General features: G+C 43.5%; 1 protein-coding gene across 1 annotated transcript in view; it reads left to right on the forward strand.

The window, feature by feature from the left end:
- LOC128199830 (uncharacterized) overlaps positions 1-26,534 on the forward strand; it is a 152,328-nt gene that overhangs the window by 11,542 nt on the left and 114,252 nt on the right. The window contains exon 5 of the mRNA XM_052891002.1: positions 12,782-12,833. Coding sequence (XP_052746962.1) covers positions 12,782-12,833 — 52 coding nt within the window. The remainder of the gene's footprint in view (positions 1-12,781; positions 12,834-26,534) is intronic.

Raw genomic sequence — 26,534 nt, forward strand, 5'->3', positions numbered from 1 at the left:
GCGCGTACCAGGCCGGGGCCGCGTACGTAAGACGCGAGCGGACATAAGTGTTGATGATCTTCAACTTGGCCCTCAGTGGTAGTCGGGAGGTTAGCACCTGGTACAGCATCGACTTGGCCGCCGCCGCCTGAAACACGGCGTGGTTCACCATGTGGATCATGGTCAGGCTGGCGTCGATGGTGCATCCCAGGTAGCGGACTGAGGTCTGCCAACCTATGTCCTGCCCTCGTAATTGGAGTGTCCGCAGCGGAATCCGGATGCCGAACGCTATGGCGGCCGTCTTCCCCACATTGACGGCCATTCTCCATTTGTCCAGCCATTCGGGGAGCAAATCCAGCAGACGCTGCATGCGGTTGGTGGCGATGATCTGGTGGTAGGACGACGCGAAGTACGCACTGTCATCAGCAAATAGTGATAACAGTACGTCTTCCTCCCCCTCGCACAGGTGACCGGCGAGGGTAGGGATGTCATCCGTGTATAAGGCGTACAGGCTCGGCGATAAACAGCTGCCTTGTGGTACTCCGGCGCGTATCGGACGTGGCTGGGACTCTGCGCCCTCTACGGAAATGTGGAATGTTCTGCCCTCCAGGAAGGAAGCCACTAGCCGCACTAGTGCTGGTGGCACGGTGGTATTCTTCAGAAGCTTCGCCAGGAGGCCGGCATGCCACACACGGTCGAAGGCTTTCTCTATGTCGAGGAAGACTCCGACGGTGCAGTGCCCTTTGTTCTTCTCACTGGCGATGAAGTGAAGTCCTCGAGCCAGCTGGAGCGTCGTAGAATGGTTGCTGCGAAAGCCGAACTGCTCATTTCGCAGTTGAATGTGGGGAGACAGGCTTCGCAGCAACAGACGCTCGAACAGCTTGGCGATGTGTGGCAGAAGTGTGATCGGACGGTAGCTTCCTGGGAGACGACGGTCCTTTCCTGGTTTGGGGATGGTGACAACCTTTCCTCGTTTCCATATTTCGGGAAAGTGCCCGGTGCGAAGTACTCCGTTGAAGAGTCTCGTGAGAGCTACAAGGCCTCTTCTTGGCAGCTGTTGGATTGCGGCGATCGGAATTCCATCATAACCCGCCGCCTTCCTTTTGGGTAGTTGGGAGACGGCTTTCCTCAGTTCAGACGGGGAGATGAAATAGTCGCCCCGGAGCGGTAGAGGTTGGGTTGTGAGGAACTCTTCAATTTGGTGTTCGATCGCTGCAATGTGCTCGGTTGTTGTAGGATCTGTGGCCGGTGGGTTCGGATTGAACTGGTGTTCCATATACTCCGCCAGAATTTCCGATCTATCTTTGGCGGAGTATCTTCGTCTTCCCTCGCTGTCGAGCAGCGGGTAGACGGGTGAGGTCGTTTTGGTAAGCGTCTTGCAGAGATGATGCAGTGAAGTTTCGGACTCCGACGCCGCGTCGATTTGTTTGTCCCAGTCATCGGCGGCGTGGTTCTCCAAAGCTGTCACTATCTTCTCCGCAAGGTGGTTGAGGTTGCGCTTCACTCTCGGGCAGCGAGTTCGCGCCCACAGTTTTCGTAGGGCGCGTTTGTCTTCGAACATGCGCCGAAGCGAGCTCGGCAGCAGGTCTCGACGGCCGGGGTGGCGGAGGGTCGACGTGGTTTCGTCCTTGGGCGGTTTAGATGGCCACCGTCAGGGTTTCCGTAGCTCGGTCGACCTCTAGCGGGGTCGTGAGAGGGCCTGTGAGCTCTAGCTTCGACAACGCGTCTGCATATCTCTCCCAGTCTGTTGAGGTCCTGGGGGGTCTCGGTATCGTGCAGTCGCGCTGGAGATTGAGCGTGACCATAATTGGTTGGTGTTCCGTGTCGGCGTTATATATGACGTCGACACTGAGCGGGTGGTCAATCCTGTGGTGCAGCACGATGTCTAGTATGTCGGGCTGCCTGTTGGGATCTGTTGGGATGTTGGTCGGCGATGATGGAGCCAACACCCCAAACTGGCGATTCTCGCTGTCTTCCAGGAGCGCCCTTCCAGCCGTATTGATGACGCGCGATCCCCAAGCCGGGTGTTTCGCGTTAAGGTCACCCACGATCAGTGTAGGGCGTTGTGGTTCCAGCAGTGCCTGGACGTCCATGCCGTGGTACTCTTCATTCGGTGGTTTGTAGGCGGCATACAGGTGGAGCTCTTTTTCTCCAATCTGGATCCGTACTCCTTGTGTACGTAGGGATCGGTACGGAGTGTGGTCCAGTTCCTCGTGCACTAAGTCTCTCCTCACCAGAGCCGCCGTGCCTCTATAGGCATTTCCTCTGGGGAGACTTCGTCGCGACGGTACACGAAGAAGTTGGGGACACGAAGCTCGAAGTTGTTGTGGAGCTTCGTTTCTCCCAGGAGGACGACATGAGCGTCCTGCGACTGGGTGATTGTGATGAGCTCTCTGATACGGCCCTTAATGCCGCCTGGGTTCCAATAGATTACTCTTAGTTGGTGATGTGACGGAGCGGAGATGTACGAGGAGCCTAGCACGAATTTTGTTTTACGTTTCGTGTCTCCTGCGTTTTCATGATCGAGCTTGCTCTCATGAGCCAGTACACGTGATCTGAGACGAAATTCGTATCGCGCGCGTTTCCCCGGCCCGTCGCCGCCGCTGCTCCCACGTTGCTGACCTCACCGGGCCCGCGCCCGGCTCGAGGAGGCGCGTCGGTCGAGCGCCGCGTCCACTACTCACCGCGGAACTCCGTGCGCTAGTATGCTGCTCTCCTTTCATTTGTAAAGGAACCCGCAGCATACAATACGCTTCATCAACACCCTTCTATTCACAAGGGAGAAACGAGTAAAAGGAACAAAAGAGCACAATACGCAGCATGGCGGAGGGGAGCGACCCCCCGCCCCCCACCCGCCGTCACCGCCGAGGTCGAGCAGGGCTGGCGCGCGCCATAGTGTGCCGAAACCTGTTCGATGGGACAACGATCCCATTCACCCGGCCTACCACCCCGGCCTTTCTACCGCCGCATCAACCAACGGGCACAACAACAACGTCACCACCGCAAGCCGCCGTCTCGGGAACGGCCGGCGTCGCCACCGCTATCGCAGCCATCGTATCTGAGTATACGACCGGCGCGGATAGCGCGAAGCGGCCCAGGCTCGAGTTCTCTTCCGGCTCGTCTGTCGGGCAAGAAGACAAGCGGCTGAAACTCAGCCAACGCATGGCCAAGCGAGGTACGCCGAGCTCGCCCATGCGGTACAGCAGTCCATCCTCAGCGTCGACGTCGGCGCATTACTCGACCGACGACAGCGACGCCGAGTCATCTACCACAGTCTACGACTGCCGCCGCTCCAAAACGCGATGTACTCTGCCGCGCAGACATCGCCGGAGAGGAGTGACACCCCGCCGCCGCGCGCCTCACCGCCGCGCGCCTCACCTCCCCGCGCCCGGCCGCCGCGCGCCTCACCTCTCCGCGCCCGGCCGCCGCGCGCCTCACGAATCAGCGCGCTACCGACAGAAGACAGCAGCAGGCAACTTCCAGCCAGGCTGCACCCAGTACTCTGATCCCGCCAGCAAACCCGCCCACGGAAAGGGGGAAGGCGCCGCGCAGCAGACGCGGACGCAGAGGCGGCCGTCGTCACCCAACAGAGCCCGCAGCGGCATCGACCCCCCACCCGCAAGCGGAAGCGGCGGAAGTACCTACAGTACCGGCTGAACCACCTTTACGGCCAGTCCCAGAACCAACCGAGGGACCTGCTCAACCGGACCGTGAAGTGCCCACGGCGGCGACAGGCCCATAGAGTCGCCTTCACGGACCAGATGGACACTACGCAAGCCGAACGGGACTCTCCTATGTCTCCTGAACGCCCACAGGCCGCGCAGGCCTCCCAGCCCGGTGCCGCAACGAGCTTCGCAGACGCAGCGCGCTTTACACGCTCTACGCAAAGTAACTCCGGATCACAGCCAACCACATCTGCCAGCGACGGCGCCACACAAGCCCCGTCCCAACAACCCTCAACGAAGCGGCCTCGCTACCCGCCGCTCGTGGTAGAGTCCTTTCCCAACTGGGACGAAGATGAGTACCGCGTCGTACAGCGCTACCTGGTAGAGCTGGGGAAAACTGAAACGCTGTCTTGGTTTTCATACTCTCTGCCACAAGATAGAAGCCTCAAGGTAGCGATCAGAGGCGTACCGGTCAGCACCGAAGAGGTAGAGCTTGAAGAAGAACTGCGCTCACTGGGATTCCAGCCGGAGCTGGTCCAATGCATCAGGGCCCGCAAAGGCCGGCCCGGCTGCATCTTCTTCGCCATAATCAAGCGCACCCCAGACTTCCACAAGATCTACGAGATCAAAGAGCTGCTCTACATGCCGGGTATTCGGATCGACGCATGGCGCGGGAAGAAGGGGCCCGCCCAATGTCACCGCTGCCAGCAGTTCAGTCACAGCTTGCATAATTGCCACCGCAAGCAGGCCTGCGTACGCTGCGGTGGCGAGCATAGAGCTCACGAATGTCCTCGCCCACTGGACCAACCTGCCTCTTGTGTAAACGTTGTGCCTCTTCTGCAACGGCCCCCATCCAGCTAACAACATCTCCTGCCCGGCTTACAAGAAGGAAGCCAGAAACAAAAAAGCAGGCACGGTAGCAAGCTCTACATTCCACGACCCTCGCCCCTCCCGATCCCAAACAAGGACGGAGGAAGATAGCGCGCCCTCCGCCCCCAGCCCCAGCTGCATCAAAACCAGCGAGTGGGGCTGTTGTGTACTTCAACATAAATGAAACAACCGTTCCGTCCGCTACCCGTTTAATGACTGAAGATAGATGCGATGCAGCGCAGGCACATTATAATACAGCGGTGTGAATGTAGTTTTAAATATGAGTTACCACAGTTAGTTGTTGGAACCTGGTGACAACAAAAATACGATTACTAGAAACTAAAAATATTTCTTATAATCTATTCGCTTTCTGGGGCGTTTTGGACGAGGGTGTGTGGGAGACGGTACCGGCGCACTCGCTTCGAGCTCACAATGAGGAGGCTCCTCCCGCGCTTGGGGCGACGTCACCGATGTCACCGGCGGTACCGGTGACCCCAGGCTCGCAGTGTCAGGGCGTCCTCTCTCACACTCTCCGTCCTCACAATCACGCCACTCCTCTTTTTCTCCTTCGTCTGTCACCCGTTCGGCATCAGGTACCATTGATACTTGAGCTTCATTCATCTTCTCTTCCACCATGTCGACGGCATCTGTAACTTCATGCTGAGTGCACTGATCTACCATAGGTTCGGCGCTAGGCTGGCAGGCCGGGGCCGATGGTGAAGTGGAAGACGGATGAAACTCGCTGTCGGCAATTTTATTGCCAGTATAATTTATAATCTGATCGACATGCCTAATACAACAATTTTCAAGGTCATGAATAAAAATTTTATACATTTTATTTCCTATCTTCTCTTTTATAGTACCCAACTGCCAAGCTTCCTTCCGTGCACTGTACCACCTGACCCACACGACATCTCCGACGGTAAAACACCTTTTTCCGGGTACTGCGTGTACATCAACCTCAGAATTACTTAACGGTAAAATTAAATCTAAGCGAGATCTAAGATTTCTGCCGAACATTAGCCGAGCTGGTGTTTCGCCGGTGGTGCAGTGTACGGTGTTCCTATAATTAAACAAATATCCTAATAACAACTCATGAGCCTGGTGAACTGTCGGGCTATCTTTTATAATACATTTTAACATTTTCTTACAAGTTCTGACCGAATTTTCGGCTTGACCATTGCTTGGCGGATGATATATGGGAGTCGTCATGTATTTTATTCCGTTGCATAAACAGAAATTTTTAAAATCACTCGAATTTATTTTAACGTCGTTATCGCTAATCAAAACCTTTGGAAGCCCGAATGTTGAAAATATGTTTTTTAGTTTTACTATTAATGATTTAGTCGACGTTCCATTGTGCATATACAGACACTCGACCCATTTACTGAACGAATCGACCACTACTAGAAACACCCTTTGGCCTACAGTCATGTAGTCTATATGCACGCGCTGCCAGGGAGCCGTGGCGGCAGGCCACGGCGCGGGCGGGTCGCGCGGGGGCGCGGCGCGGAGCTGCGCGCACGTCGCACACGAGCCCACCCAGCGTTCGATGTGTGCGTCTATCTGCGGCCACCACATGCGCGCCCGTGCGTGACTCTTGCTCTTAACGATGCCCAAGTGTGTGTCGTGTAATTCTATCAACATCTTTTCCCTGAGCGAGGAAGGTATTACTATTCTATGACCTCTAAAAGACAACCATTTTCGAACTGTAAATCAGACTTACACTGAAAATAAGGTAAAATTGAACTACAGGTCACTTTTCGAGGCCATCCTCGTTTTAAATATTTAATAACAGGCTGCAACGTCGTATCGCGTTCCGTCATCTGTTTAATGTCACGAGCATTAACAGCCGCGGATGTTTCGTCTAAAAAACGGAGCGCGTAGGGAGTATCTACTTCATCATGATCTGTAACACAACTATCAAGTAAGGGGGCGCGTGAAAAATAGTCGGCCGCCGCGTTATTATTGCTTGACACATATTGCACGGTGTAATTATATGCTGATAAAATAATAGCATACCTTTGTAACCGCAGCGCCGTCGTGACCGGTATACCCGTTTTGCTGTTAAAAATCGATACTAATGGCCTATGATCGGTTTTCAGTACAAAAGGTTTTTTACAGCCGTATAAATACTGATGGAAACGTTTTACACCAAAAATTATAGCAGTAGCCTCTTTTTGTATTTGGCTATGATTTTTCTCGCTGGCTGAGAGAGAACGCGAGGCATACGCCAACGGGCGCTCAGCGCCATCGGCGGCCCTTTGTGAAAGTATAGCACCCAAGCCGTCGGGCCCGGCATCGCAAGCTAAAATAAGTTGTGCCGTGGGCTCAAAGTGCGCGAGGACACGCTCCGACGACAAACAGCGGCGTACAGCCGCCACGCTAGCGCGTTGATGCTCGCCCCACTGCCACGCTGTACCGCTGCGTAACAAATCATGCAACGGTCGCAGCAAAGCTGACGCGTTAGGTATAAAATGCCTATAATAATTTACAAAACCTAAAAACCTTTTCACTTCAGTAACGTTTGTCGGCTCTGGCGCGTTAAGTATAGCTTGGACCTTTTCCGGACAAGTCTTTAACCCATTTTTACTTATGACGTATCCTAAGTACTTAACACTTTCTTTGAAAAATTCGCATTTATTCCTCTCTAAACGCAACCCCGCGTCACAAAGTTTACTAAGAACTTCGTCGAGTCTTTTTAAATGACTTAACCTATCGGGTCCCGTTATACATATATCGTCGAGCCACACACTTACTCCGTCTATACCACATAGTAGGGTTTCCATAGATTTTTGAAAAATCGCAGGAGCGTTAGCTAGGCCATAGAGAAGTCGTGTGTACTTATAGAGCCCTTTGTGAGTATTTATTGCGGTGAGGTCCTGACAAGATTCATCCAAAATAAACTGATTGTAGGCGTTTTTTAAATCAATCTTACTGTAACGCTCACCTCCTCCAATCTTTGCAAATACTTCCTCAATCCGAGGCAGTGGATATTTTTCTATTAAGAGGTCCTTGTTCAATGTTACAGAAAAATCACCTGCAATCTTAACTTGACCGTTAGCCTTCAGTACAGGCACTATCGGAGTAGCATATTGAGAATAATTAATAGGAACTAAAATACCTACTCTTACTAATCTATCGAGTTCTTGTTCTACTTTATCTTTAAGGGCAAAAGGTACGGGGCGTGGCTTAAAAAATTTTGGAACAGAATTATCTTTTTGTTGCAACTTCACTTTAAATTTATTAAACGAACCCAACTCATCACGCCAAAGGTCAGAGAACTTTTCTAACAGACGTGGTACATCTTTATCATCACATAAATAATTTAATTTGTTCATAGTAGTGATTGCTAAATTAAATGCAGACATAAAATCCCTACCCAATAAGGGAGGACCTCCGTTTTTTATAACAAAGATTTTAATTCTTTTTTTTACATTATTAAAATTGGCATTAATCGAAAAAAAACCTAAAGGTGTTATTTTATGTCCGCTATACATGCACATAGTTACATTACTTTTAGATAATTTAAAATTAGTGAACTTGTCTTTATACAACATCTCTGAAATCACACAAACCCCTGACCCCGAGTCAAGCTCCATAGTCATTTTTTTGTTACCTAAGGTTAGGTCGACTAGTATAGGTTTATCACTCACGTACCTTAAATTAAAATTTTTACACTCCTTGCACGCTTCGTCAACCCCACAAGGCTCATCTTCCACACGGTAAACGCCCGCACTGACCCCGATATTATCGCGCACACAGACACTTTTAAGATGACCCTTGACCCCGCACTTTTTGCATCTATAGCCCTTGTAACGGCACTTATCACTTTGATGATTCTTCAGACCACAGACTTGACATCGCGGATCACGAAGTCTCGTCGAATCACCGTTGTTGACAAAAGCACCGCGGCCCGACCGAAACGGGGTGGCGCGGCTAGCGCGACCTTGGAATTCCGCGCGGAACACCGGCTCCTCCTTGACGTGCACTGCATCTATTTCAGGACGTACCACCTTCCCCTTTTTCGCACTTTCTGCCTGCTCCGCTAGCTCAATAGCTCGAGTCAGCGTGAGCGTGGAAGGTCTTTGTTCAAAGAGCTTATCGCGTTCCGGGCCTGATCCCAAACCGAGGACAAAACGATCCACTAGGTTGGTTTCCAAGGCGGCGCCGAAGTCGCAATATGTCGCCAGACCTCGCAATCGCGCCGCCCAGTCTCCTAATGACTCGCCTGGACTTCTACTCGCTCCGTAGAAATTCGCCTTGTCAGCAAACGAGCACTGTCGTAGTTTAAAATGGCCGTCCAGTAATGCCACGACTTCTCCGTAACCTAGTGAGTCCAACTGCTGCGGGTACGCTAAATTCGCTGCCAAACGGTAAGTTTCGTCGCTGATGTGAGTTAATAAAATCCCAATCTTTTTCACGTTATCGTCCACACTATTAATATTGAAAAATTGCGTCAACTTCCCTTTGAATATCTGCCACTCGCCATTCTTGTGGTCAAAATTTTGTAAATGACCCAAATAAGTCGACATTGGTAGATATTTAGTTATAAAACGAATCTAAAACGTAGCACTCGTAGGTATAAGTGGATAATTACTAATCCCGCCGCGTTCGCCAAATGTTGTGTACTTCAACATAAATGAAACAACCGTTCCGTCAGCTACCCGTTTAATGACTGAAGATAGATGCGATGCAGCGCAGGCGCATTATAATACTGCGGTGTGAATGTAGTTTTAATATGAGTACGTATTATACACATCAGGGGCCCATGAGAAAAGACCGCCTCGCCCGACGACTTCAGGAAAGCCCGGCTCTACCGTCAGTATAGAGACGGTGATGCAGGTCTTTTACGACGTCCTTCAAGCGATCCAAAAAGGAGAAGACCCTGCCCTGGCGGTCCTTGGAGGTCTCAGTAACTTATCCCGCATCAATGGATAGTAGGCCTCTTCGGATCGTATACTGGAACGCCGATGGTATCAAGCCAAAGAGAGTACTCACTAGAGTAATGTTACAAGAACAAGACGTGGGACATTGCCCTCATAAGTGAGACTCTACTGAAACCAAGCATACCATTTAAATTCCCTGGACCACCTCTACAGGCAAGACGATCCAGACCATGAAGTACAAGCGAAAAGAGGCCTCATGATCCTAGTTCGACGCAGACTGGTTCATCAGATCCTTCCGGAGCGCAGACATCAAACGATAGAAGCACTAGGAGTCGAGCTTCTCATTGCAAACCGCCCACTCCATCTCTAAGCGAGCACAGCACCACGCTCCAGATCAGTAGAGTGCTCCACATGATGACCAGCGCCACAAACAAGAAGGAGAAAACGATCACAGTCTACATCGATATGGAGAAGGCCTTTGATAGAGTCTGGCACGAAGGCCTTCTCTACAAAATATCGGTAAATACATCGATACCCCAATGCGCCCAGAAAGTCATACGCTCCTTCCTGGAAAACAGACGCTTCCAGGTGAAGGTAGAGTCGGAGCTATCTGAAGAACACCCAATAAGAGCGGGTGTACCCCAAGGGAGCTGTCTCTATATACATTATACACCATCTACACAGATGACATCCCTGTGGCCCCGGGAGTGAACCTAGCATTATTCGCTGATGATGCTGCCGTCATTTCAACGTCCATTAACTTGAAAAGAGCACAGCAGAAAATGCAGAGCCAGTTGGACGTCCTCCCTGAATGGACAAGAAAATGGCGTCTGTCGATTGACAGATTACGATTGACGATACGATTGACAGAAACCTAACAATGAGGCATTACATAAGAAGCGCTAGCAACAAGGCAAGAACGGCCATTCACCTGCTCTACCCGGTGTTCTAATCGCGGCTACCACTCAAAACTAAGATTGGGGTGTACAAAACCTACGTACGCCCCATTCTTACGTACGCCACGCCGGCGTGGTACGCCTTGGCAGGTGAAAGCAACAGGCAGACACTAAGAGCGCAACAATCTATCGCTCTACGCAGGATAACGAACGCCCCTCGATACGTGAGGAATCGAACGATCGCGAGAGACCTCCGTATCGAGGACATAGACGAAACGATCAAGGACCAGGCGGTCCGAGCATATGCCCGGACTGAAACGGCGCTACATCCGCATATATGGAACATAGCGCCGTGGCACGCTCGCACACCTGATAGGATGGCTCTACCCAGAGACATCCTATCAGGTGAGCGGGGCTGATATATTCGAATATAGAAAGCAATATTATTTAATTTTGGTTGATTATTACTCTGGCTTTGTTGAAGTTAATTATTTAAAAAATATAACATCAAAGTCGGTAATCACTGCAATGAAAGAAAATTTTTCACGTTATGGAATTCCAGAAATTTTATTTAGTGACAACGCCACGAATTTTACCTCACGTGATTTCAAAAAATTTTCAATAGAATGGGGTTTTGTTCACGTGACTTCATCGCCCAACTATCCCCAATCAAATGGGAAAAGTGAGCGTGCTGTGCAAACGGTGAAAAAGCTACTAATTAAATCAATTAATAGTAATAGTGACTTCTACTTAAATCTTCTAAGTTGTAGGAACAAGCGAACCCGAGGTCAGGTTATCATGAAAGCCTCTGCTCCGCGTTCATATATGGTTCAAAACAGGTTTGGTAAAATATACCGTCAAAACCGCAGACATTTAAGAAAATGTGAACCTGAAGATCGCCATGATTGCTCTGAACCCCTTCCCCAGCCGGGTTCCAACTGCTGCATGCAGCAGTCCTAATGACTGTGCTCATAATGTGAAGGTTTGAAACAATTCAAACATTTTGCCAAAGAGAAAGGCTAAAAAGTTGTACACGGATATTCAAAAATATTTGTAATCTGTTTTTGTTTTACCTATTTTAAGTTCTTTAATTATATTCCACCTTATTTTTTTTTCTTTTTGTGGGGAAAGGTAATCCCTTTTAAGTTTGTTTTTATTCTTTTATTTATGGGGAAGGTGTTGTGGGTACTTTGATAATAAAGTAGTTGTCATCCTAACTCTGGTTTCATTATACAACATCAACCCATATTCGGCTTACTGCTGAGCTCGAGTCTCTTCGCAGAATGAGAGGGGTTATTTTCATCCTCCTCCTAACATAGCTCGCTTCTATCATAGATTGCATCATCAATTGAGAATTAAAAAATATTTACGATATTAAAAATAATTTATGATATTTTGATAATAATATGTATTTATGTAGTATAATAATAATAATTTTATTATTGTTTTGCATAGCTTTATCGGGACACATTATTATAATAGGTAAATTATAGTTCTCCAATTTAGTAAAGGGGTTTGAGGATTTTATTAATAATATTATTTAATATACATTACATAATATAATTACATTATTGGGGATTTATGAAGGATCCCTATTTTTTTTGAAAATATAATATGCCTGTAGCATTCGGGGACAGTGTAGCTTCCCAACAGTGAAATAATTTTTCAAATTGGTTTAGTAGTTTCGGAGTCTAATTCATGCATACAAACAAACAATCAAATCTTTCCTCTTTATAATATTTGTATTTACTAGCAGACGCCACGCGGTTTGAAGTGTGGCGTCACAAGCTTTTATTATCATTAAAATTGTGCATAATGAGGTTATAAGTTGATGGTTAAAATGTTGAAAGAAAAAATATTTTCTTCTTTTTAGAGCGTTTAAATAAAAGCTTTTTTTTAATAAGTTTTTTTACTTATAATTTATAAATACGTATAGCTGAGCAGTATACATTATCCCTATACCAGGCCAAGTGTTGGTAAGGTACACATATTTATTTTTGAGCCTTGACTCTGGGTTTAATTCTGATTTAAACTTGAAATATTTGGGATTCTTTTTTATTAAAATGCAGATTTCAAATATGTACAAAGGCTTGCAGCTATCCGTCCAATCAGCGTTACATATAGCCCTAATGCAACGTTTCTGTGCCTTAAACGTTAGATGCGCTTCAGTTGAATTACCCCAAAGTATCAACCCATATCCTAATAAGGAAGAGGCGTAACCATGACATGCTAGAATTGCTGCATCCACAGATACAACTTGCCTTATGCGTCTTAAGGCATATACATATTTGTCAATTTTAAGAATAAGTTGTTGAATATGAGCCTTCCAATTACAATACTTATCTGATGTAATACCTAGAAATCTATCTACATACTTTCTGAATGCACGTATCATTTAGTTTTATATCAATCTTACTTAGTACTTGAGATTTATTTTAACAATAAATTTAATTTCATTTGGAATTTCATTTATTTTTCACAGGAATGCTGATCATCAACCAGACAGTGCCTTCAATTTAGCGGCTGGAGATTCGGTGAGTTTCTATATATTTTTTTAATTATATATTAAAATATTAATGAGGTTTAGAAAATAACAATAAGGGTGGGGTCCCACTATTTCTATTTTGAATTTCTATTGATAGAAATACTGGGACAGAGAGTCCCAATATTTCTATTGCGGGCGGCGGTTAAAAACGCGGCGGCAAAAAAACGCTAGCGTGCACATAGAAACTTTATTTCCTCTTTAGATAAAACCTTAACTCAACACTTATAGCGGCTCGACGATGAATGATTTAAGTCACATGTGGATAAACAAAAACAATAACTTATCATTTACGTCAACTGCCACAACCTTTTTAATTTTTGTCTATTGCCAGTACCTTATGAAAAAAAATAGGTAGGCTTTTCGGTTAACGGTGTCAGCTCAGCACCGAAAAAGTTTTCTCATGGTGGTTATAATTATGAGCTTTTACATAGGATTTTATAAAAATTGCAAAAGTTTATTTACCAGTGCAATTTTATCAAATCCCGTGTCAAAGCATAAATGGTGACCTGGGAATTCATGGGCGTCATTATTCTCGAGTGGCTCTGTTTGTTGCCTTATGTTAGGGAATAGACTGTACTAGCGTTGTTTTCCCCGCAATAGAAATAGTGGGATATACGTTGGTAAAACCCATATATCCCATGTTTAAAGCAAATAAATAAATTATTATTATTATTATTATTACTAAAACGCTTGCCCCACTTTTTCTATTTTGTATTTCCATGGAAATAGTAATACACCCGAAAATTAGGGGCGTTTCCTCATTTGTAAGTCTAGCATGCGTCAATGATAAATGTCGTGATAAGAATAAGACATTGTCGACTGTACGGGATCCGCACTGAAGCGAAATCGTTATTTAGTAATTGTAATAGAGTGAATCGGAACACAATGACAGCTGACATTGTCAACTGTCATTGTCATCTCGATCGAGCGGCGCTGGCGTCGACGTATCATATCTATACTGTTTTTTTTTTCGCTCACGGGTAACCTTGGTTGACGCACGTGTAAGTGAGATTTCGGTGATTTTTCGGCGCTTTTTTGTGTTTTTACACAGTCTAAATATTTGATATTTAAGATATTACTAACTCTTTTGGTGGTGGTAAATAATTATAGTTTATTGTAGCTATAATTTTAAAAATTGAAGGATGGACATAGATCCGCCTCCAAAGCCCCCAGACCCGGGTCCATCCCGTAAACGACACGGAGAGGATGCAGAAGTCCCATCCTCCAAAAAACCCAATGACTCCCAATCCATTCCTTCCATACAAAATGTATATGTTCACCCATCATTTTCCGACGGCCCCAAATCATACTCATTAGATGACAAAGGTCCGTTCATTGTCCAAGTGTCACGTGATGTAGTTGACCCATCGTCTGGTGCCTCTTTAAGAGCCATAACTTTTGGCCAATTTCTGCACAAAAATAAAATAGACTCAATTGTTAAAGGTGGCATTAAAAATGTAGGGCGTAACAAAATTATTGTTGAATTTTGCTCGGCACAGAGTGCCAACTCATTTTTGACTAACCCAATATTAACACTATGTAAATACAAAGCAATTATCCCGACATACAACATTTCCAGGATGGGTCTGGTTAAAGGTGTACCAATAGAATGGACGATGGACGAATTTGTAGAGTCTATTGAGCTCCCTACTGGTTGTGGAATCGTTCTCAAGGCCAGAAGATTAAATAGGAAAACCACCAGTGAGGGTGTAACCACATGGGTGCCGACCCAGACTGTTGTAGTAACTTTCAGAGGGCAGATGCTCCCTGAAAGACTCTACTCCTACTACTCCTCTCTCCGTGTCGAAGTGTACAAATTTCCCACGATACAGTGCCAAAACTGTTGTCGGTTTGGCCACATTAAACTGGCTTGCAGATCCAAAGCGAGATGCTACAGATGTGCTCAACCCCATTCAGGTGATTCATGCCCTGTTACACAGGCTGAATCAACTTGTTTATATTGTTCTGGCAAACACTTTGCCACAGACAAGGACTGCCCTGAATTCTCTCGTCAGCAGTCCATAAAACTGGTAATGTCACAAAATAATATATCTTACATGGAAGCAGCGTCTCAGTTCCCCCCTGTGCGTACCTCATATGCAGAGGTAGCAAAAGAAATGCCTTCCTCTTCCCCTAGGACTCCCTCCAGATCTCAACATCCCTCAACAACTTCATATCGCCAGACAATATTCCGCTCCCCTCGACCCCGTGCACCTCTGGGGAAAGGGTATGACAAAAGAGCTCATCAAAATATTGTTGGTGAATGTTCCTCATCCCAACCAAATGGTTGCGCTCTCAACAATAATAATGTTGATGTCCCTTCTCAGGGTCGAATTTTAGAAATATTATCAGAATTTTTAGTAAATATTATAGCTCCTTGTAGCGAAATCCCCCTACCGCCCAACGTTGCCCATAACTTATCCCAACTTTTCAAAATTCTCAATAATGGACCCAATAACCCTACTTCAATGGAACTGTAGAAGCCTACGTTCCAAAAAACACGAATTAATTTCCATCATAAATCTGCACAAACCTGTCATTGTTGCCGTCTCGGAAACATGGCTGATTCCAGGTTCTCGTATTCGGGTTCCAGGTTTCTCCTGCTTGCGGGACGACAGGGATGACGGTTGTGCTGGTAGTGCCATCCTTCTGAGGCACTCCCTTCCTTATTCCCAAATTCCTCTCCCTCCGCACAGCCAACAGTTTAATGCTGTGGCTGTTCGTTCTTTAGATATTTCTTTTGTGTCTCTGTATATTCCTCACCCTTCTTCTTCTGTTTTTCCTGAAATCCAATCTATCCTATCTTCTCTTCCCAGTCCGGTCATAGTCATGGGTGACTTCAACACTCACCACACTATGTGGGGGTGTCATGCCACTGATGGGTTTGGTCCTCTACTTATAGATATACTGGACGATGTTAACCTTTGCATCCTCAATGATGGTTCTCCTACACGTCGAGTATATCCTGGTCAAAATCCAAAATCTGCAGTGGACCTTTCCCTCTGCTCCTCAAACCTGGCTTCCCAAATGAACTGGAGGGTGCTGCCGTCCACCCATGGCAGTGACCATTTTCCTATCATAATCTCATTAAATAATAGATCCCTTCCCATCCCCAACTATGACCCTCTTTTAAAATATAAACTTAAAAAAGCCAATTGGGCAGCATATGCCCAATCGGTTGACTGCACGATTGATTCCCTGCCAAGTCTTGAGGTGGATGAAAATACTTTGATTTGTTATGAATCTTTTCTAAATTGTCTTAAATGTTCGGCTGATTCACATATCCCAAGAAAACATCCTCCCAAAAAACACATGCTTTCACCTCCCTGGTGGGATGATGAATGCAGTGATTTATTTAGGGAAAGAACCTCTGCAGAGGAGGAATACTCGTCTTGTATGTCCCTAAGAAATTTTTTAGTCTACCAAAAACTCGATGCTAAAGCCAAAAGGGTTGTATCAAAAAAGAAAAAGTTAGGCTGGATGGGTTTTTGTGAATCCCTTAGTCCTCGTTCTCCTTCCTCTATTGTTTGGACAAATATTAGAAGATTCCGCCGTTCCCTTAACCATGTTGACCGAACTTCTAATAATCCCTCCGATTGGCTTGACAACTTTGCAAACAAACTGGCTCCACCTTCTGTCCCCAATGAGGACTTATTTCTGACTTCTACGCCAGCTCCAACTTCTGATGAAATGGATGCCCCCTTTTCACTCTCTGAGCTTCAAGTGGCTCTCAGTGGTCTAAAAGACACAACACCAGGGGAAGATGGCGTGCCTTACTCTTTCCTAACTAATCTAAATGACAAAGCTAAATCCTATTTTCTTAATATTATTAATAATTGTTTTGAATCTGGCTCTATTCCTGATTCCTGGAAATCCCAAATTGTCATTCCCTTACTCAAACCCGGTAAAGATCCTCTAAATTCAAATTCCTACAGACCCATAGCTTTGTCATCTACATTAGCTAAGGTAACAGAACACCTGCTTAAAAATAGATTGGAGTGGATAGTGGAAAGCAGAAATATTCTACCCTCTTCGCAGTTTGGATTTCGGAAGGGTATGAGTACTACAGACAGCCTCAGCATATTGACAACAGACATCCGTTTAGCCTTTACAAAAGGAGAGTACCTTGTGGGTGTCTTCCTTGATATTGCTTCTGCATATGACAATGTCCTTCTTCCGGTGCTCAGGCATAAACTGCTCAAGCTGAGTATTCCTCCGAGGATGGTACATCTCATATGTAATCTGTTATTTGGCAGATCCATTCTAGTTAAACACCAGTCTTCCTATCTTCCCCCCCGGCTAATCTGGAAAGGTCTTCCTCAAGGCTCTGTTCTCAGCCCTCTGCTATATAGCATATATACTTATGATCTGGAATTGTCTGTTAACAGTTTTTGTAATATTCTGCAATATGCTGACGATATAGTCCTCTATTACAGCTCAGGCAGTATAGAAGAAGTATCCTGTCGTTTAAATTCTGCTTTGTATTATCTAAACCAGTGGCTGTCTGACCATGGTCTGTCTCTTTCAGTGGACAAATGTCAGGCAGTGAGATTTACCCGGAAAAGATCCCTCCCTGACTTCCAAATTTGTATTGAGGATCAACCAATCAACCTTGAAGATAATGTCAAATTCCTGGGCATTTATTTAGATAATCGACTGAACGGATTGGCTCATTGTGAATATGTGGTTAAAAAATGTGAAAAGGGCATTAATGTTTTAAGAGCAGTTGCCGGGGTCTGGTGGGGTGCTCACCCATATTCACTTAAATTATTATACAATGCCCTAGTTAGAAGTCATATAGATTACTGTTTGTTTGTTTTGGATCCTTTTAACAAAGCAGGTAGCGAAAAATTAAATAAAATTCAATTTAAATGCCTTAGAATTATTCTAGGAGCAATGAAATCTTCCCCCACTAATGCCTTGCAGGTAGAATGTGTTGATCCTCCTCTATCTATCCGTCGCCAATATCTTTGTGACCGGTATGTTAGCAAGGTGTTACAGTTATCATCACATCCTCTTTGGGCCAAATTAACTCAATTGTCCCGCACTCCCCACTGTCGTTACTCCTCTTCCTATTTGCTAGATAGCTTCTTGAAATTTAATAGCCTCCCTCATCCTATATCAAAATTCCAATGTAACCCACTTTTTTCCACCTCATATAAAGCTCTATTATATAACCCTCCTATCATCACAGATCTTGGCCTAGTTAAAGGAGCCCCAGATACTAGCATTAAATTTCAAGCCATTATTAATCAAAATTGGTCAAATCATCTGCATATTTATACTGATGCATCAAAGTTATCCCCAGATGGATGCGTTGGTGCTGCCTGCTGGGTTCCCAGGTATAAGATAATATTGAAATTCAAATGTCCTCCCGAGTCTTCTGTGTTCACAGGAGAAGCCACTGCTATATTGGAAGCAGTCCTGTTTGCACAGTCCCATAACATTCAACAGACGGTTATTTTTACAGACTCTTTAAGTTGTTTATTGTCCATTAAAGAAAACCCATTCAAAAGCAAATCAAGATTTCACATTATCTTAAAGATCAGGCAAGCTCTGCTGTCAAGTTATCAAAGAGGATTATCCATCTTGCTTGTTTGGATCCCAAGTCACTCCGGAATCCCTGGAAATGAGACTGCTGATTCATGTGCTAAAGCTGCTGTACTAACTGGCTCCCTTGAACATTTTGAAAATTCTTCACAAGACTTGACTGCCCTGGCAAAAACTTATCTGGATAGATCCTGGGAGTCCTTCTGGAATGAATCAAAATTGGTGAAAGGCAAACATTATTCATCTATCCAGCCAAATATACCAAGACGTCCCTGGTTTTTCTTTCAAAAAATGACTGAGCGTTGGGTTCTAACAACTATTTCCCGTTTGCGTCTTGGTCACTCATGTACACCTGTGCATCTAAACAAGCTCCGGATTAGGGATAACTCTATCTGCGAGTGTGGTTTGGATGAAGGCACTGTCACTCATCTCCTTTTTAACTGTCCCAGACTTCTTCATCCTCTCTATGACGTTCTTCCCCCAAAAGTCCCTCGTCCTTTAAGTGTTAAATGTTTGTTAATGTTTGTGTTTAGTCCATATTGTAGATTTTTATGTAAATATGTAGAATGTAATAAGATCAAATTGTAATATTGTTTATATATTTTGTTTATTAATATATGTTATTTGTGTTGTTTTAGGTTAAGAACTAACAAAATAATATCATTTAATATTAAATATTTAGTAGATTCTCAAAATTAAATTTGTCAGCCTTCACCGAACAATCTCCATCGTGCCTCCTCCATCTACTCGACACTGGCGAGATAAACAGTGCCCAGTTGGCACAAATGAAAGCCATAAAGAAGAATTGAATTGAATTGAATATCTATACTGTCTCCGTATTTTAATTTCGAAATATAATTAAACTAGTTTGCTTTTAATGGTGCAAAGTGCTAATTTCAACAATTTAAGTAACACGAAAGCGAGTGAAAGTGTTTTCTTAATCAAAACCAATCAATTAAAGTATTTATCGTGACTAAAAACTGAAAACTTTAAAGTGAATCAGCTGTTGCTTGAACTGTCATTGTGATCACTGTGTAGTTGCCACGCAATCTGCAGCCTTATAACTACTGAGTGCCGGGTCAATTTCGCTTGTACCGTTCTATTAATATAACGGTAAAAGACTTGCGAAGACACGTATTTTGATTTGGCGTCACAATATTTGTTGTGTGTATGTTACAAATAATTGAAATTTCCTGGTGTATAATTATTATAAAATCAATGAACAATACCTGAACATGATGTCATCACCTACTTGGGGCTGTTGTGACAATAATGCTGATTGCAATGATCTCGACTGTGTACAGTGTAACACCTGTTGTACATTTTTCCATGTACTATGTTTACAACCTACAAATACTAGGGAGGCTACACAACTGAGATCTAATACCTGCAAATGGAAGTGCCCTCTGTGTAATGCAGCTAAATCGAGCAAAAATGACGACACTCCAGCATGTTCTAGCGCGAATAAAAATATCTCCGGCCGTTCGAAAAAACGAGTTGCTTTATCCTCACCTCCGCAGGCTACGGAACCCGCTATCTCGGCTGCTGAGGTGCGGGATATTATTCGAGAGGAATTGAATTTCGTTATGGAGGATACCTTGTCTCGATTGAACATGTCAATTCAAACCATTTTACATAATGAGCTAAAGGAAATTAGGACTGAGATGCAGTCGTTAAAAGGTTCAGTGGAATTTTTAAGTGCACAGTATGAGGACTTGGCAAAAGAATATAAATCGGCTTCTGATACCATAACGGAACTGAAGTTGCAGAATAATAAATCACAGTCTACTATTAAAGAACTTGCCTATCAAATTAATATTTTGGAACAGAACGCCAGGGCAAGTAACATTGAAATACAATGTCTCCCTGAGAGCAAAAACGAAAATCTTATGGATATAGTTAAAAAAATAAATGTTGCAGTTGGAGTTGATGTTAAGGAAGAACAAATTTTACACTTTACACGTATCGCAAAGAAAAACAAAGATAGTTCCAGGCCCAGATCTATAATTGTTCAATACAACTCTCAATTAACACGTGACAAAGTTTTAGCTGCGGTAACTAAATTTAATAAACTTAAAAAAACATCTGAGAAACTGAACTCATCCCACCTTGGCCTTTCCGGTGACAATAGGCCAGTTTTCATAACGGAACACCTGTCTGGCTTTAACAAAGAGCTTCATGCAGCTACACGTGTTAAAGCTAAGGAAAAGGGTTACAATTTTACTTGGATTAGAAATGGTAGAATTTTTGTAAGAAAAAATGTTAACTCTGAATATCGCATAATACGTGATTTTGAATCGCTTTCTAATATTGTATAACTTAGTTACCTAATAATTAGTATTTTTTGCATGTAATAGTTGTAAAACTTTAAAATACGATCCGTTGCATGTGTATTATCAAAATGTTCGGGGATTGCGCACTAAAACTGCTAGTTTTTATAGGGCAATAATTAGTTCTAATTATGATATAATAGTACTGTCAGAAACCTGGCTTAAAGACTACATTTTAAGCTCTGAATTGTTTGATAAGCGTTACTCGATTTATCGTAGAGATAGAAGTGATACAGTGAACTGTAAAAAAGACGGAGGTGGAGTACTTATAGCTGTTAATAATACCATTAAATCTAAAAGGCTTAATCATTTTGAAAGTAATAATGAAGATCTCTGGGTATCAGTAGAATTACAAGGTAAAATAATTATTAATTTATGTTCTATATATATACCACCTCCTTTTAATAAGAAAGTTCTTGAAGCATTTATAGATTCCTATAACATCATTAAGGATAGATTAGAAGGTTACATTTGTATTGTTGGTGATTTTAATATGAGTTTTCTCGACTGGAATTTACAAAATAGCTCTTTCAAAAACTACAATTCTCTACCCGCGCAAATACTTGTGGTGGTCACACACACATAGATTGTAAATGAAAATGCTACTTAAGCATTTTCGTAATTATGACGAAGTCGATACGGGCGGTTTGTCGCCAGTCGTTACCTAACCGTTGTAACTGATAGTCAATATAAGTGTTTTATCAGTGGAGCCTACTATTATTTATCACCCATAACCGCTACCCGGGACACGACATACCTTACTCAAACCCAAATATATAAGTATCCAAATAGTACTAAAGTGGTACAAAAGTGGTGACCCGACTCGGTTTTATTAGCGGTTATTTTTGCACGGGTAGCAACACGTAACGACTCACACATTGGAATTTAGAATGGCAGACAAGGTGACAGAAAATGCAATGCCTATACAGGGGGTGGCCGCAGTACGGAGTGCAAGGAGTGATTCTCCAGATGTAATAGCGGAGATCCACAAGCTGGGCGAACGACTAAGAAAAATTGAAAATTCCCAGCGTAGCGGTGGGAGAAGCCGATCACGGTCACACGGCGCGCCACGTACGCGCAACACTAGCGGTAGCAGGAAGAGGACACCGGCAGATCCAGACTGGCTTTGCTACTACCACTATAAGTTTAGAGCCCGAGCACACAAATGTGTTCAACCGTGTACGTGGAAGACATCGAACCAGCCTACTGGCAGTGCGGAAAACTAGCTTCGGTCCTGTCTGCAGCGGGAGGCTGTGACCCGTCGATAAATTACCGCTTGTGTATAACTGACGAAAACAGTAAATTACGTTTTTTAATAGATAGTGGGGCTAATGTGTCAGTGTTACCCCGGTGGGCAGTGCGCGAGAAAAATAGAGCGTGCGAGGACTATAGACTGTATGCCGCGAACGGTACACCTATTAAGACATTTGGGTTGCATAGTTTAGTATTAAATTTAAAGTTAAGGAGAGCATTTCGGTGGACATTTATAGTTGCTGACGTTAGACAGCCTATAATAGGAGCCGATTTTTTAACTAAGTATAAGTTAGTGGTAGATTTTAGTAAACGGAAACTAGTGGATCAGGTAACAAATTTTAATGTTATTGCTAGTATGTCACAGTGCATGGAAAGTTCAATAACTACAATTCATAATCAACACCCACATTATAGTTTGTTAGCTAAATATCCAGATTTAACTAAACCGGTATCTTTTAAGGAAGTTCCTAAGCATAGCGTTTGTCATCACATCGAGACGAACGGTCCGCCTGTTCAATGTCGAGCAAGACCGTTACCGCCAGACCGATACGCTAAGGCTAAAGAGGAATTTCGGTTAATGTGTGAAATGGGAATATGCAGACCCAGTAAAAGCGCGTGGGCAAGCCCTCTGCATATAGTGCTTAAAAAAAATGGGCAGATAAGGCCATGTGGTGACTATAGGCGCTTAAATGCTATTACTAAGCCTGATAGTTACCCTATACCTAGGTTACGCGATTTCACGTACTTACTCGCTGGTAAGAAAATTTTTTCACGGTTAGATATAAACAGAGCTTACAATTGCATACCAGTTAACGAGATGGACGTTGAAAAGACGTCTGTGTCAACCCCTTTCGGGGCTTTCGAGTTCATCAGACTTCCTTTTGGCCTTCGAAATGCTGGCCAAAGTTTTCAGCGTTTTATGTGTCATAGCGTACTCCCAGACTTAGATTTTTTATTCGTGTATATAGATGATATAATAATTGCAAGTAACAACGTCGACGAGCATAGAAAACATTTAGAGGAAGTATTTAGTCGCTTAGAGAAGTTCGGTATTACTCTGAATATATCAAAGTGTTGTTTCGAACAGACAAAATTGGAGTTTTTAGGTCATGAAGTAACAACGGAAGGGATTCGTCCACTCGATGAGAAGGTGAAAGCCATCATCGAGTTTCCGAGGCCAGCTACTGTGGACCAACTCCGGAGATTTTTAGGTATGTTAAATTTCTATAGATCACACATACCAGGTGCCGCTGAAAAGCAGTCTGAGTTGGATCGCTATTTAACGAATACAAAAAAAAAAGATAAGTCAAAAATCGCTTGGACTGATTCAGCAAACGCTCAGTTTGAGCAGTGTAAACAGAGCCTAAGTGACGCCGCGACGTTAACGTATCCTGCGATAGACAAACCTTTGGCGCTTATGACGGATGCTTCAGAGTCATGCATGGGTGCGGTTCTACAGCAAAGAGAAGGTAACGTTTGGAAACCTATTGCTTATTTTTCTAAAAAGTTCTCGGAAGCACAAAGGAAATATAGTACCTATGATCGAGAGTTATTAGCCATTTATTCGGCGATAGCTCACTTTCGATATATGATAGAAGGTCGTAATTTTATTGTGTATACTGACCATAGACCTCTAATTTATGTTTTTTCAAAGATAGGTAGCGTGAAAGAGCTACCTAGGCGAGCTAGACAGATAATGTTCATTAGCGAATTCACTACGGACATACGCCACGTGAGCGGGTTAGATAACATAGTAGCTGACACTTTGTCCCGCGTGGAAGAAATTGTTTGTCCTACGGTCATTGATTTCACGGAACTCGCACGTGTACAAAATGATGACGAAGAGTTAAGCGAACTAAAGAAAAAAATACAATACAAAAACATCGTGATGCCAGGCACCGATAGTTGCGTTGTTTGCGAAACATCGACTAATAAGGCCCGACCATACTTACCGGAAAGTTTTAGACGTATCGCTTTCGATGCAATTCATAGTTTAAGTCACCCGGGTATTCGCGCTACCAACAAAATGGTTAGAGATAGATACTTTTGGGTAGGTATGAATAAAGATATCCGAAGATGGGCTAAGGCCTGTATCCCATGTCAACGATCTAAGATTCAAAAGCATACTGTATCCGATTTAGGTACTTTCGAGAAAGTAGATCGTTTTAGTCACTTAATGATTGACATAATAGGCCCTCTAAATACATCACCCGAGGGATATAGATACTGTTTGACTATGATAGATAGAGGTACGCGTTGGCCAGAAGCTGTCCCAATTAAAGAAATCACAGCTGAAGTAGTAGCCAAAGCTCTTTATGAAAACTATATAACGCGTTTCGGAGTATTTTTTAAGTGTACTTCCGATCAAGGTCGTTGTTTCGAGAGTAATCTTTTCAAGCAACTCATGAATCTTATGGGTATTGAAAAGATCCGCACTACCGCTTATCACCCGCAGAGTAATGGGATGATAGAACGGTGGCACAGATCTTTAAAAGCAGCACTTATGGCTAGACTGTCAACTAAAAGTTGGGTAGAAGAACTACCAACCGTTTTACTAGGTTTAAGAGCCGCTGTACGGGCAGACACTAATGTTAGTTGTGCTGAAATGGTATACGGCACAAGTATTAGGCTGCCAGGTGAATTTTATGATATAAGTAAGGATAATATTTTAGATAGCTCTAGTTATGTAAGCAAATTAAAAAGTATAATTAATGATTTAAAACCTGTTAAAAGGGTCAATAAAGACTCGAGAAAAATTTTTGTTCACCAGGATTTACACACTTGTGACAAAGTATTTATCAGGAACGACGCGGTGCGTAAGCCTCTCCAAGCGCCTTACGACGGTCCGTACCGAGTAATTAGCAGGACAGAGAAAGTTTTTAAGGTCCAATTACCCACACGTCAGGTTATAGTTTCTATAGATCGGTTGAAACCAGCTTATATTTTGGAGGAAAACGATAATCCCCAAAATACTATGTCGTCAAAAACTACGGAACCGATTTTAAAAAAGAAAGTCACAGTGTGTACGGTCCCTTATAATACCAACGGTGTAAAATGCAAAACAACGAGCAGTGGTCGCGTCAGCCGCGTACCTGCACGTTATGCTTAGTTGCATTATTGTTAATTGTTTCGTCATGTTCATAATTTTAAGAAATTAGTTGTGCAATGTTAAAGTAAAAACCATATTCTGCTTAAAGTAATTGTATTTGAAGGTGTTCTACAAAATTGTTTACATAATATTACACTTATACAAAATTTACATTGTCATTTATATGTTTAAATTTTTTTTTGTTGTTAGCTTTACAGAGTTCATTAGTTTAAGTGTAACAAGTGTATGCTCCTCGTGAAACGTTTTGTCAGCATTGTGCTTATAGTGTTAAGAATGAAACACCCCTATACTACCTATACATTGTTTTCTGTAAAAAAAAAAAAAAAAAAAAAGGGGGTGGAATGATGTGGTGGTCACACACACATAGATTGTAAATGAAAATGCTACTTAAGCATTTTCGTAATTATGACGAAGTCGATACGGGCGGTTTGTCGCCAGTCGTTACCTAACCGTTGTAACTGATAGTCAATATAAGTGTTTTATCAGTGGAGCCTACTATTATTTATCACCCATAACCGCTACCCGGGACACGACATACCTTACTCAAACCCAAATATATAAGTATCCAAATAGTACTAAAGTGGTACAAAATACTCAATGACTTTTTCGCAGTCAATAATCTTCGCCAAGCCAATATGGTGACAAATCATAAGGGTAAAGTTCTTGATCTCGTCCTTACTGATATACTAGAGTGCTCGGTGATAGAATCTGACACTCCATTATGTAAAATCGATGAATACCATCCTCCACTGGAAATAAGTTTGGCGTTTCCGGCTATCGAAATGCTAAAAAATAATCCTACTATACAAAAATATGATTACCGTAGAGCTGATTACCAAAAAATTAATGATTTTTTTAAGTCTGTTGTGTGGGAAGAGTTATTTAAAAACTGCAGGAATGTGGATGATATGTTACATGAATTTAACACTATTCTTAAAAAAATATTACAAACATTTGTACCTATACAAAAACCCAAAAATAAGCGCTACCCTATTTGGTACAGTCGTAGTCTCATAAAAATGTTAAAAGAGAAAAACAAAGTTAGGCTTAAATTTAAAAAGTATAAAAACCCCCGAGATAGAATTTATTTTATTGAAGGAACGTAGTGAAATGGAATCCAAGAATTGTTACCAGTTATATTTAACTAATATGGAAGATTTAATAGCTAAGAGTTCGTCTTACTTCTTTTCCTATATAAAAAGAAAAAGAGGAGTAGGTAGTTCATATCCAGCTACTATGTCTTACGGAGATATCACAACATCCGACGGAAAAGAATTCTGTAGAATGTTTGCTTCATACTTAGCATCTGCGTATAAAGAAGATTTACAATATGAACCGTTTAAGGGTTGTAACATTAGTAAAGATTATTTTGATTGTGTTTCTAGGTACAGTGATTCCTTTTCATTGGTAGCTTTTACACAAAAAGACGTATTGGAAAAGCTTCAGA

Source organism: Bicyclus anynana, unplaced genomic scaffold (assembly GCF_947172395.1).
Source record: "Bicyclus anynana unplaced genomic scaffold, ilBicAnyn1.1 scaffold_29_1, whole genome shotgun sequence".
NCBI classification, from domain to species: Eukaryota; Metazoa; Arthropoda; class Insecta; order Lepidoptera; family Nymphalidae; genus Bicyclus; species Bicyclus anynana.